Below are 14,301 nucleotides of genomic sequence, written 5' to 3'. Positions count from 1 at the left end.
AACTGAAAACAGACTTGTGTTGTGTTGTCCCTCTCCCATTAATCATCTGACCACCCCTCACATATATCTGCTGACCCTTTGGAGGGGCCCCACCCCTAGGTTGGGAACCACTGGACTAATCTAGCTACTGTATATAAAGTAGTGTAAACTAGCTAACCGTATATAAAGTAGTATAAACTAGCTAACTGTATATAAAGTAGTGTAAACTAGCTAACTGTATATAAAGTAGTATAAACTAGCTAACTGTATATAAAGTAGTATAAACTAGCTAACTGTATATAAAGTAGTATAAACTAGCTAACTGTATATAAAGTAGTGTAAACTAGCTAACTGTATATAAAGTAGTGTAAACTAGCTAACTGTATATAAAGTAGTATAAACTAGCTCCACCTCCAGCAGCTACAACAGTAACATGCTGCTCTAACACTGATGCTTCACTATTAATAATCTAATGATGTCATATATAATAATATATCACTACTTTTACTGTAATACTGCATACTATATCACTCATAATACTGCAGTACGTTTAATGTAATACCTTAACTACATTAAGCTCATAATACTGCAGTACTTTTACTTAAGTAGACTATTTCATGCAGTACTTTAACTTTGCTATATTTGTACTTTTATTGCTGTAAAGTATCTGAATACTTCTCCCACCAATGAAAACACAGTATTGATCTCACTTGTGAGCAGCTGGTAGGTGGGCTGTACACGTGCACGAGAAAGAATAGCGAGAACGAGCCCGCCCACAGAACTCGGTCACGTGTGCAACGTGCGTTTGATTGGAAGTCAGTAAACAGGTGACGTCAGAGCTCCGTCAAGCTGGAGACACCGCAACCTGAACCGGATGTGAGGTGATTTTAATCCTTAAACTAAAAACAGGTTGTTGTTTATAGAGTCAGTTCAAAAATTTCATGTAAAAGAACGAACTGAACATTACTGCGGTGAAAACAAACAAACAAGCAAACAAGAACATGTCAAATTATAAAAAATATGGGAATTAAATACTGAAAATACCAAATAATTTATCTATTTTTATTATTTGTTAAGCACTTTAAAACAACCACAGTGGACCAAAGTGCTGTACAGAAGAATAAATAAAAGACATAATGAATAAAAGACATAACAGCTCACACGGGGCATGAAATTAAATATAAAATACAAATAAAATAAATTAAAAGACATAAAACATGAGTCAAAATAACAGCCATGCAATAAAAACAAACTGCATTGTCAATATAACCTGATACACATATGGTTTGTTACACACAGGGCATAATGAATATTTGGGGGATGATGCTAATACAGATAAATGCTGCCTTTACAACTTTAAAAAAAAAAATTGGACAACATATACACCAATACCAATATATTTGTGATAGGCCAATATTGGCTGATAATATCGGCTGATCAGTATATCGGTCGGGCTCTAGTTACACAGACCCATCTGATTAGTCGTCAAAGGAAACCTTTTGGAAAATGTAAGGTTAGCAAAGTTATCAATATTGATTGTTTTTTTTATTAATTTAACTAATTGAGAAAAGTTCAATCTTGAATCTTGAATATGTGACTAAAACACCAACAAAGCACGTGAACAGAAAATACAACAACATAGGAAATTGTACACAGTCACTCCTGATCTACACAGTATTGCACTTGTCCTATATGTTGCACTTGACTCTGCTGAAGGGCCGTTTGTCATCCTTTTCATCATAAAGCAGAAAAGTGCCAATATAATAAAAAATATGTTGACCAAATAACTAATAAAAACAGTGCATAATAACATCAATAATTAAGTTAGACCTATATGATAATCCTGCAGTTTTAGGATTAAGGTTATTGAGCCATCCCTCTTATTAAAACATCAATTAATCACCTCAGATTAATTATTCAACACACACACACAAACACAAAACTGCCTGTTCATCATCAGCATGACCAACGCTTTTATTTTGAAATCCTCAACCGGGAAAGCTGTCGTCATCGCTGCGAGCTTGCCGCTGGTGAAGAGCCTAGCTAGGGGAGAGAAACCGTGGGAGAAGGCTGAATGCGTTTGATTACGAAAAGAAGTAAAGTTTGAGGTCGATGAATGCCTGGCAACGCTAAAGAAAGAAACTGAACAGGTGGGTGAACATTTCCTCTTCATTTCTGTTATTTACACATGTCGCCTGGGCTGCTGTTAAAGCCTTTTAAAAAAAAATGGAGGTGAAATGTGGGTCCATCATGAGGAGGCTGCACATACACACACACACACACATACATACACACACATACACAACACTGAATAAACAACAAGATCAACAACAACAGCTGCAACAAGGGGCAGCCAGCGTGCAGAAAAGTCGTCGGCGTGCACGTTTAAACTGCGCACAGTCATCTGCGGACAGGATTGCATGGCCGTGAAGTGGATTTCAGTCGAGTATGCATGGTCATAAGAAAGCTACAGTAGCTACAGTAGTTAGCATTGGTTGTTGTGTCAAGCAGCTCATAGAGGTGGAGGGGGCTGCGACAGTCTGAGGACAGATTTACTTGGGCTGTTTTTCTACTTATGTTGCATGTATTTAAACGTGTGCAATCAGGTTTAAATGAATCAACTTTGCACAGAGGAGCTATCAGTGACATGTCTTGTTGTTTTTCAGCAGCTGATCTTATTTTTTTCTCTTTATTCTAGGTATCACCAGCAACTTGGCACCATCTCTTCTCTCCCCTGGCTCTCCAGTGTGTAAAGGACATCGCTCAGTGTATCATATCTTGAAGTCACCTTGTGCCTCTCTACCTGATTGATCAAAAAAAAAAAAAAAAAAAAATCTCCACCCTTTGCATCTTCACCAGTGCAAAAAAAAAAAAAACTACAACAAAACAAAAACCTTACACCAGCAAGACAGAAGATACAGATTTCTGCATTTTTGGGGGGATTAAAAAAAAGGACAAGCTGCATCTCCACAAAGCAAAGAACCACCAAAGTCAAACACGTAGGTTTGGTGTCACCAAAAAAAAAAAAAAAATCAACCATCATCCAAGCTTCTGATCAGTCTAAAAACCTTCAACGTCTTCATCATTTCATCAGCATTACCCAGGTTTCTTTCCATCAGGTCAGTCCATTTTTAAGAAACACTTCTTAAGCACCGTTATGGCCTCCATCAACCAGTCATCCGAACCCGAGATCCCAGACAACCACAAGGAGAGCTGGCTGGCGCTACTTTCCGCCGCGGAGACGTATTGTCAAAAGTCTGGCTGCGACGTGGCCATACTTACAGCTTGTAAGAAGTTCAGGTCGTCGGCCGGAGACGGAGACGGGGTGAGGAAACGGGAGAGCGGCAGTGCCTTTCCAAGAGAGGGGGATTTCTCCTATAATGTATGGGGTCAAGGGTTCCTTGCTGAGTCGGCACGCCGCTACGTCGATGACATCGGCGTGCTGCACTCCACGACCATGCTAACAGCCCAAAGGCACACACGCCAGGCAGGGGGAGAGGGAGGAACCAAGCTGGTGGTTGACCTGACCTCTGACCCCATAAACAGGGGGGTGAGTGATCCTGACTTTGTTGTGTTGTGTGGTATTCACTCTCAAAAAAAAAAAAATCCAACAAAGCTCCCATCCATCCATCCATCCATCCATCCATCCATTTATCCATGTGTGTGTGTGTGTGTGTTTGTTTTCGTTTTCAGAGCTTCACAGGTGACGGCGGGGTGGGCGGAGTCAGCCCCAACGGAAGACTGTATTCCCAAAGCTACCCGTCAATCTACAGCTCAGGTGGTCCCGGGCAGGGAGGAGGACAGAACGATAACGGGGAGAGGGAGCGGGAGAAGAACCTGCTGGAGGGGACGGAGCAGGGGAGACAGAGATCTGGGATTGAGGACTTGGAGGAAGAGTGTGAGGACGAGGAAGAGGAAGACGATATGGACGAGAGGAGACCTTATGGGAATGAAAGTGCAGGTGAGGAGTTAACTATGCAATTAATTTGTATTGAAATGATTTGATAGATGGATCAATGATGTTTTTTGTATCCATAAGTCAAATTTAAAGGGGTTAAAATGTGAAATTAAACATATGAATAACTTGCACACAGCATAAAATTTCTGCTTTTAATCCATTTTGAGGATTATGGCAAAAATGTCTAAGTGGTGTAACCATAAATACTTTACACTAAATATTTCAACTTCTCAATAAAACACCATATCAACTAGTTTGGCATGATCTTACATTATAACTTTTATATTAAATAAAGCTAATGGAATACTATTGTTCTAAATATTACATTTAATCTGGGTAACCATGGAGATCAGGAGTAATTATTAGTATAAGTCCACTAAAGTACACTGTAGGTGATAAAATAGTTAATATTTATCAGTCTCTCTTCTTTTGTGGTTACACCATTTGACATTTTCAGGAGCATTCAGTCTAATTTGGGTTAAAAAATGGTGCAAATGTCATTTCAAATGACATAAAACCAACAAAAATACAAAATATATTTTAGCAATTTTTTAAAGATATTTTTGACTCGCTCACCTCGGAAACCCTTATTTATATATGTAATGTGTCGACTCGAGTATATTACATCATCGCTCTGTCTCAGGTGTCTTCTCCATGGACGAGGACTCTCTGTCTCGTGACTGTGAGCCGTTCTTTGAGTCTGACGGCGAGGAGGAGAGCACTGACGGTAAGAGTGTGATATGCACAGTGGTTGCATGTGTGCATGGATCCAGGTTTGTGCATTAGCTACAGTTATTTTTCTATGTGTCCCGCAGGCTCATTGAGTGAGGACGCTCCCCCGCCGTCCCGCAGCATGGCCATGGGTCAGGCGGCGTACTCGTCCCGGCACACCCACGCCATGGCTCTGGCCCGCTCTCTGCCCGTATCTGTGCCTGTGTGGGGCTGCAGAGGAGGAAACAGAGCGGCTCCAGGAGACAGCAACAGCGGAGAACGGGTCAGCACACATATCATTTTTTATTTTTTACACAAGGACAAAGCTGGTGCTGGTTTTACATGCAGAGATTACAAAGTGAGATTACGGGATAACCCAGCTGTCTTTGGGCTTAACTCAGAGGTGTCAAACTCATTTTCATTCAAGGGCCACATACAGCCCAATGTCATCTCATGTGAGCCGGACCAATAAAAGGAAGGAAGGAAGGACGGATGGAAGGAAAGAAAAGAAGGAGGAGAAGGAAAAGAATACAGGATGGGAAGATGGAAGGAAGGAAGGGAAGAAGGGTAGATGGAAGGAAGGAAGGAAGGAAGGAAGGAAGGGCAGATGGAAGGAAGGAAGGAAAAGAAGGAGGAGAAGGAAAAGAAGACAGGATGGAAAGATGGAAGGAAGGGTAGAAGGAAGGAAGGGCAGATGGAAGCAAGGAAGGAAAAGAAGGAGGAGAAGGAAAAGAATACAGGATGGGAAGATGGAAGGGAAGAAAGGTAGATGGAAGGAAGGAAGGAAGGAAGGAAGGAGAAGGAAAAGAAGACATGATGGAAAGATGGAAGGAAGGAAGGATGGAAGGAAGGGAAGAAGGGTAGAAGGAAGGAAGGAAGGGCAGACAGAAGGAAGGAAGGAAGGAAGAAGGGCAGATGGAAGGAAGGAAAAGAAGACAGGATAGAAAGATGGAAGAAAGGTAGGAAGGACAGACGGAAGGAAGGGAAAGAGGAAGAAGGAAACTGGGCCGGATTGGACCTCTCGTCGGGCTGGTTCTGGCCCACGGGCCGCATGTTTGACACCCCTGGCTTAACCATTGTGATGTCAGGTCAACAGTTCAAAGTCCAAAGAAGTTATATTTGACTTTGGCTCAGAAAAATTTCAATTCCTCATATTTGAGAAGCTGCATGTTTGGCAGTTTCTGCTCAACAAAAAATAAGTGATGAGTCATCATTTCAACAGGATACTGACTCGGACTAAAGTTACTGAGCTCACAATAACGACACGAGTCATAAAGAGCAGAACAGACATTTTTATAGATCACTGAACATTTTGATTACCTCGATAATTAATCAGTGATAGAGAGTTTAGAACAGGGTTAACCTTCCTGCCGTCCTCCTGAGTCACATTCACCCTGTCTGTTTTGACTCTTCCTTCCTTCCTTCTTCATTCCTTCCTTCCTTCCTTCCTTCCTTCCTTCCTTCTTCCTTCATTCCTTCCTTCATTCCTTCCTTCCTTCCTTTCCTCCTTCCTTCCTTCCTCCCTTCCTTCCTTCCCTCCTTCCTTCGTACCTCCCTTCTTTCCTTCCTTCCTTTCCTCATTCCTCCCTTCCTTCCTTCCTTCTTACCTTCCTTCCTTCCTTCCTTCCCTCTTTCCTCCCTCCTTCCTTCCTTCCTTCTTTACTTCCTTCCTTCCTTCCTTCCTTCCTCCCTTCCTCCCTTCCTTCCTTCTACCTTCCTTCATCCCTCCTTTCCTTCCTTCCTTTCCGCCTTCCTTCTTTCCTCCCTCCCTCCTACCTTCCTTCATCCCTCCTTTCCTTTCCTCCTTCCCTCCTTCCTTCCTTCTTTACTTCCTTCATCCCTCCTTTCCTTCCTTCCCTCCTTCCTCCCTCCTACCTTCCTTCCTTCTTTCCTTGCCTCCTTCCTTCTTTCCTCCCTCCCTCCTACCTTCCTTCATCCCTCCTTTCCTTCATTCCTTCTTTCCTTCCTTCCTTCCCTCCTTCCCTCCCTCCTTCCTTCCTTCCTTCTTTACTTCCTTCCTTCCCTCCTTCCTTCCTTCCTTCCTTCCTCCCTTCCTTCCTTGCATCCCTGTTTTTTTCTATCTATCTATCTATCTGATCAACCTTATACTGTAATTAATGGATTACTTACTTTTTGTCTTTCTGCTTCGTCTGCAGAAACATTACTTTTACTTTGAACCGTCTTTTTTCTGTGCATCACTTATTTATTATAGATGAAAGAGACAAAAGAGCAAACACGTCAGTTTGTAAAATGAATGGATCATCCATTTTAGTTATCTATTCATTTTCTCTCATGAAGAAAACGCTGACATTTAAAATGCTGATATTTAAAAAAAGCTTATGTAATAATCTCCATACTTCAGCCTAACTTTTAATATGTCCGTATTATTCCGGCTTTTTCAACAGCAGTAAGTAAATGTATCGTATGATGATCGAAAGAACAATAATCAGCAACAATTTTAATAATTTATTCATAAATAAAACACAAATGTCATCTGGTTCAAGCATTTTAAATGTGAGGATTTTCTTCTTTTCTATTTTTTATATCAATATAAACTGAATATCTTTAGTTTGCTTGAACAAAACAAGATCTTTGAAGATGTTAACTTGGCTTCTGGTCAAATTAATGGGCACATTTTTCACTACTTTGGCATTTTATACACAAAATGATGAATCGATTTATCAAATAATTGGTAGATTGAACACCAATGAAAATACCCGTTAGCTGCAGCTCTAATATGCAGCATTTGAACTCACTCATCATCACTGATATCGCTGCCCCTCTCACGGTCCTGTTGATATTTCAATTATATAATATTCATTCATATGTAATTATTATCTTTCACATGAACACACTCACAGCTGGATTAGTAAACTCAGTGTTCACGGAGTCATTTTATAACCAGCTTCATGATATCAGTTATCCAACATTACCAATATAAGACTCAATGAAAGTTTTGGTCACAATCTGTCAGACTGAATGATAATATCATTTGAATGTGTGGTGAATCGTAGAGCTATGATCCCAACTCGTCATCCATCTACATCGCTGATACGAGTTGAAAACTTCTATTTCGTTTTGTGCCGTTGGGCTTATTAAGAAGAATGAGTCTTTTCTTGCTAAACTATATATTTAAAAAAAACTTAAAGAACAAGCACATATGATTATTAACTTTATTTATTCACATGTGTGTTAAGGCACTTTTCCACTACAAAGTTCCAGCATGACTCGACTCGCCTCGGCACGCCTCAACTCGCCTCGGTTCCAGGAACAACCTTTTCCATTACAAAGAAGTACCTACTCAACGTGGGCGGGGTCGTCATAGCAACGGCTCAGCGAAACTGCCGTCACTTCGTTTTATACGCGACACAAACACATAAACAATGGAGGACATGGAGGCGATGGTGTACTTGCTGCTGTATGAGGCTTTCTGTCACACACAAAGGAAGAACATTGAGTCGTATGGCTGTAACGATGTTGTCGGTATTTAAAAATGGCGGGTTTGATTCTTGTGTGGGACGGCTAATGACTCTTCCAGCGACAACTCTTCTGACCAATCAGCGGCCGGCAGTCTGATGACGTCACATTTCGTATCGGCTCGGCTCGCTTGGAACCTCAGCAGAGCAGGTACTAAAAAAGTAGCAGGTACCAGGTACTATCCCTAGTGGAAACGCAAAAAACATGAGTCGAGTCGAGTCGAGTCGAGTCGTGCTGGAACTGTGTAGTGGAAAAGCGCCATTAGAGATTCATACATTTAATGACTGAAATAAACTAAACTAAAGGAAATGACTGTGGGCCAGACAGTGTATTCTGTCATTTCCTGTCGTATTCTGATTGGACGAGGGTCGTAGCAGCACTAACATTGGCAGAATTTGGTGTTACATTTCGGACACTGTCAATTAAGTCACCAAAGCTCCACATCGTGCATCAGTGGAAGTGTCTCACAGTGAGATATGGAAGCACTTTTTCAAGATTTCGTCAGCTTTTGTCTCAGAAATCCCAGTGAAAAAGGCCGTAAATTAAACTTGCTTTGTGTTACAGTCCCTTCAATATGCATCAGTATGAAAGCTCTAGTACTGACCTGTTATTTCATAATTGGTATAATAAAAAAAAAACAAGTGCTTCTGTTTAATATCGCCTGTACATTCTGTGCTGACCATATGAGTAACTAATAATCCTTAATACAATTAAATAGTAATTAAATTAGACTAATACACTAATTATGTGACATGACATGGTGAGTTGTTCCCTTTTAATATCCTCTCTAATTCAGAATAGATGCAGATATTTATTCTTTAATAAACTTCAAAGCAAAATGGGTCAGCGGAGGTTTTTCCATCAATTAGACTAGTTAATTACAGAATGAATTAAAAAGAAACCTTACATATTATTGGTTGACATCTTCTTAATTGAAATGACATTCTGAACAAAAAGAATAAGATAATTAACGAAGCTGTTGTTTTTGATTGGGTTGTTTTTATGAGTTTTTTTTTTTTTTTTTTTTTTCTAGTGTCAGTTGATCCTGACATATTTCATGCTGTCTAAAGACGAAGACAAAGAAACTATTCAGCTCTCCGTATTCTGATGCACCAACTAATGGCCACGACGGCTCCATCAGTTCATGTGACCGTTAAAGTGTGTGTGACATTAGTGTGTGAGGTCGAGCTGGGCAAATATTTCACAACTTTACATTTCGGACAGGTTTGAGTAGAAAAGCGAAGGAAGTTTTATTGGATTACCTGTTTAAATTGTCTGTTTTTGGTACAGCACCCACCCATGTGTTGAGGCTATAGTCCTCTGCAGGCGGCCCGGTTCGAATCCCGCATCGAGCGGTCCTATCCTGCGTGTCATTGCTCCCTCTCTGCCTCCAGTTTCCTGTCTCTCTCCACTAACCTGTACATTAAAAAAGGTTTTGTTTGTTTGTCTTTCAGGTGGGCTGTGCCGACCTGGAGCACATCGCTGCTAGTATGAAAGCCCTACTGGCCCCCGGAGCCACCGACGGGACAGAAATGTTTGGGGCCTTGCCTCGGCCCCGTCTCAACACAGGAGACTTCTCCCTCAAGCACTGAGAGAGAGCGAGACAGAGAGAGAGAGAGGGAGTGCTCGATAGATAGATAGTTAGAGAGAGAGAAAGAAAGAAAGAAAGAGGCGAGCGGAGATAAAGAGAGAAAAGGAATAGAGGGAGATAATAAAGAGAGCAAAGGAAAACGTGGAGAGATGCTGTCGTGACACGAGGCGACCCGGGTTGGCTGGCAGATGTGACGTTCAGTATGTGAAACAGTGTAAAAGCTAGTACCTCCATTTATTTCTCATTAACCAAAATTAACAGCACATGCTTCAAGGAAAGTTAAAAAAGAAAAAAAAAGAAGAAATGTTGTTATGAAACACTAATAACATTCTCAACACTATACGCACCCAACTCATCACTACACATTTCACAGTACTAGCTACTGCACAACCCCCCCTCCTCCCCCCCAACACTACATTAGGATCGGACCTAAAGATGTGTGCGTTGTGACCCACTGCACTGACCAATAAGGATGCTCAAACAGTGTTTAATCCTTTAACTGGCACTGGCGAATGTTATGAACCTTGAGGGGTAATTTTTGGGAAATTTGCCTTTTTGGTCAAATGATCTCTGGAATTGATGAGAACTTTTAAGGCGCCGTCTACTTTTTTATCCGGTTGATTGATGTCTCCAGTGCTCTCTGTGCTAACTTTATAGCAGACATAATTTGTTGTTCAGTTTCATTTATCTTTAACAGAACTTTATGTGGCATATTGGTGTTGGAAACTTAAAGGACCAGTGTGTTATAATTTAGTGACATCTAGTGGTGAAAGTGCAGATTGTAACCAACTGAATACCTCTATCGTACCCTTCCCCTTTTAAAGCATGTAGGAGAAAGTACAGTGGTGGCTAAAGTCGCTAAAAAAAACACAAAAGCCCCTCTCAAGAGCCTGTGTTTGGTTTGTCTCTTCTGGGCTACTGTAGAAACAATTATTCCTATTTTCAGGTGATTATACACTAATTATACACTAATTAAAACCTACTTACTAAGTCCTTTCTGCTAGATGCTACACTAAAGTCTACACACTGCTCCTTTTAAAGGTTTTGGTTTTGGAGCTAGAGCTGGTAGATGATTAGCTTAGCTTAGCTCATCTTAAAGACTTCAAGCAGGAGGAAACAGGTAGCTTGGCTCTAATTGAAGTTCAAAAACTATGCCTACCAGCACCTCTGGACGTTATTATTAACATGTTATATCTTGTCATTTTCATCCATACACAAACTGTTATATAAACATGTTAAATGATGGTTTTATGGGAAATTACAGTTACTATTTCTTGATTAGCAACAGTTAGCATTAGTCCATCCACCTGGCAGTGCTGTACAGCGGAGTAGCAGCTGTAAAAAATGGTTAAATACTAGTAAAATAATAATACTCAAAGTCGTACATTTCTGTTTGAATACAGCTTAAGCTCTTGATGTGTTCGTAGGTGTATTTTTGAACTTTGGACAGATCCAGGTGAGCCGTTCTCCCTTTTGCTTCCAGTCTTTATGCTAAGCTAAGCTAAGCATCCGCCAGCTATAGCTCAATGCTTAATACACAAATATGAGAGTAGAATCAATCTTCTCTTCTAACTCTCAGAAAGGAAGTAGAAAAAAATGAGAATTTCCCCAAGTGTTTTTCTTCTTGTTCCATTTCTTCAATATTTGGAAGTCTAGCAGGAGCAATATCACTGTGTATTTCTATTCATAGGAGGAAATGGTGCATAATGGGACATTTTTCACTAACCCCCCCGCCGTCCCCCGTAAATTACATTATCTACATTTGTATGGAGTTAATAGCATAAAATCACTACTGCTGTCATTAAGCACAGGATATGCTGAAGTGTTAGCATGGAGGCACTGGAGCCAGTGATCTCTGAGGACCACACGGGGAGATTTCTCTGTCTGCATTGCTCCCATCGTTTAATGAGTAAGTTGATCAATAAGTCAGTTGTCACACCCCCCCCCCCCCCCCTCTTCCACCCAAAAATTAAAAAAGAAGAAGAAAAGAAGATTTACGTACTCCTAAAAAGGGGGTGAAAACCAGAGAAACGTCTAGCTTAACACGAAGCTTTGGGGCTCTTTAAAATGTGAGCGGAGGACACCAGCACCTCCTTATAACATGCCTATTTGTACTTTTACTTTTTGCCAACGAATGACTGACTGATAGAATGATTGTAAATCAATACTGAGTTATCGGGGATGGTATTGTTTATTGTTTTCTTTCTTTTCTTTCTTTTTTTTTTTTTTTTTTTTTTTTGCTCCAGGTATCTTGTTGAAATGATTGAATGAATGAGAAAGTGACTGCGTGTGAACGAGAGAGAGAAAGAGAGAGATGGTTTTGATTTTGAAAGTAAAATAAATGTCCATCTCTGACATTAAAAAACAAAACAAAAAACAAATACATGTTCCGTTAAGTAATTTTATGTTTCAAATAAAGGAGCAACACCAAGAAAAAAAAGAGTTATTGTATGATTATGTGAACATTGAGACATTTAAGGATGCAATATCATTATCGGCCACTAGATGGCAGCAGTGCTTTACTGCTGTATGTGAGAAGAACATGACCAGACACAGATACAATAGACAGTATCAGTATTTTTACACAATAGTTTAATTTATTGACTACATTTGGCACATAGAAAAAGATGCAGGCTCTAAAAACAAGCTTTCTAGCACATGCAAAGTCAATGTGTGTAAGACTTTGTCTATTTTTTAGGACTAGATACACAAAAATACATAAAATACTTGAAATGCATTGTTGGTTATTATATGAAATGAATAAGCTTCCTTCATGCGCCAGAGAAATTAAAACACAATCTATAAAGATGTCATCATGGCGTGCTTCAGTCATGCTTCACAGCTATCAACACTTGTTCCCCAAAACCTCCCGACACCTTCTTTAATTTACACTACTTTGCCCCCTCGTCCCCCATGCATGCTAAAAAAAAAAAAAAACCCAAAAAACCCAATGCAGCTGTGTCACTGATCCTTTTTCCGGATAAGACAGTATGAATTTGTGCCGATCCAAAACCCGGGGAAAATCTTCTCCTGGATGTTGACTTTGAACTTGTGAATGAGCCGCACCTCCTTCTCACCTTCTCCCTCCACCGCGAGGAACTTGAGGATGCCGGCGGGCTGGTCCACGTAGAGGCCCATGCAGGAGCACTTGGGGAGCTGCACGTCCACATTCTCGCTGTTGTGCCACACTTGGTAGCAGGAGCCTGACCAGCCGACGCCCCAGGAGGTGCTGTTCTCCCCGAGGCCACAGGATCCTTCATTTCCCTTCCTGGGTGAACTCTCACCGATCACCCCGATCACCACCCAGCCGTCGTAGTCCACCTCCCAGTACCCTCGATAGCCCAGCAGGTGCTCCTTACACATGACCTAAAGGGAGACAGGATTTTTAGATGATCTCCAGCTTCAAGATACTGAGATAAGTTGCAGGAGACGACCCCAGAACCCCCGAAACCCCAAAACATGCTTATAAAAAGACCAATGGTGTGAAGTAACTAGTCCATTTACTCAAGTACTGCATTTCATTACACTTCTGAGTAGGCATGGGCCGGTATGAGATTCTGGCGGTATGATAACCATAAGAAAAAATATCACGGTTTCACGGTATTGCGATTACAGCTCTAAAATGTTCCTAAAAGGAAGAAAAATAAAGACACATGTTAATTTAACCTGAATCTGTAATGACAGTGTGAGGGGTCGTGATACTCTACGCTGCAGCTGCACCACCTGAGGGATTTCTGACCTTTCCACTTCCTGTCTCTGACCAGACTAAAAACAGCTCATACCTGACAGAAAATGTGGCGGTTTCGGTTATCGTGACTTTTTCAAATCGTAGTATACCTTGAACAAGGTTATCATCCCATACCTACTTCTGAGGTACTTTTCCATTTAATGCAACTTAAATCTTCTGTTTAATCACATTTCAAGAGGGAAATATTTTACTTTTTACTTTTAAGTTACTTAACAGCTGTAGCTATTAGTTTCTTTCCAGATTTGTCCCCATTTGGCTTGTGACCCTTTACAAAAAAAGTCTATTTTGACTGTTCCTTCTTTCCTCCCTTCCTTCCTTCCATCTGTCCTTCCTCCCTCCTCTATTTCTTTCCTTCCTCTCTCTTTCCTCCTTCCTTCCTTCCCTCCCTCCCTCCCTTTCCCTCATCCATTCTTTCCTTCCTTCTTCCTCCCTTCCTTCTTTCCTGTCGTCCCTTCTTTCCTTCCTCCCTCCCTCCCTCCTTCCTTTCTTCTTCCTCCCTTTAAGATATACTAGTCTAGCCAATGACAATAAACCTAATGTTAAATTAAATGTATGTATTTATTTAATCTGGTATTTAAACCTCTGATTAACAATCTTGTTACTTGAAATGAACCAAAGACAAAAGTACATTAGAAGATACTTTTTCATATTATTTTGACTCCAATGAAAAAAAGACTGTAGGCGTGATTAATCCCTGAATTCAGGTTGTTTCCTGTGAACACGACCAGGCCTACCTGAGGTGAGTGTTCATATCTCTCAGGTCTGACGGGATACGGGCAAACCGCATCTGAGGTACGAGCCACTTTGGCACCGCCTTCTGAAATCCACAACAGTTTC

The 14,301-nt window shown here is 40.8% G+C and overlaps 2 protein-coding genes across 2 annotated transcripts in view; one reads left to right on the top strand and one right to left on the bottom strand.

The window, feature by feature from the left end:
* The first annotated feature begins 1,999 nt into the window (after positions 1-1,999).
* Positions 2,000-10,020, top strand: akt1s1 (AKT1 substrate 1 (proline-rich)). Its single transcript, XM_053338527.1, has 6 exons — positions 2,000-2,129; positions 2,678-3,529; positions 3,673-3,940; positions 4,581-4,664; positions 4,753-4,931; positions 9,580-10,020. The coding sequence occupies exons 2-6, from the start codon at positions 3,137-3,139 to the stop codon at positions 9,715-9,717; spliced, it is 1,062 nt and encodes a 353-aa protein (XP_053194502.1). The 5' UTR covers positions 2,000-2,129; positions 2,678-3,136; the 3' UTR covers positions 9,718-10,020.
* A 2,657-nt stretch (positions 10,021-12,677) lies between these two features.
* zgc:195001 (uncharacterized protein LOC567531 homolog) overlaps positions 12,678-14,301 on the bottom strand; it is a 10,258-nt gene continuing 8,634 nt past the window's right edge. Inside the window, exons 3-4 of the mRNA XM_053338927.1 lie at positions 14,199-14,301; positions 12,678-13,082 (exon numbers count right to left, since the gene is read on the bottom strand). The exon at positions 14,199-14,301 is cut by the window's right edge and continues 37 nt beyond it. Coding sequence (XP_053194902.1) covers positions 12,678-13,082; positions 14,199-14,301 — 508 coding nt within the window. The remainder of the gene's footprint in view (positions 13,083-14,198) is intronic.

Source organism: Scomber japonicus, chromosome 18, assembly GCF_027409825.1.
Source record: "Scomber japonicus isolate fScoJap1 chromosome 18, fScoJap1.pri, whole genome shotgun sequence".
NCBI lineage: Eukaryota > Metazoa > Chordata > Actinopteri > Scombriformes > Scombridae > Scomber > Scomber japonicus.
This window is presented reverse-complemented; position numbering and strand designations above follow the sequence as displayed.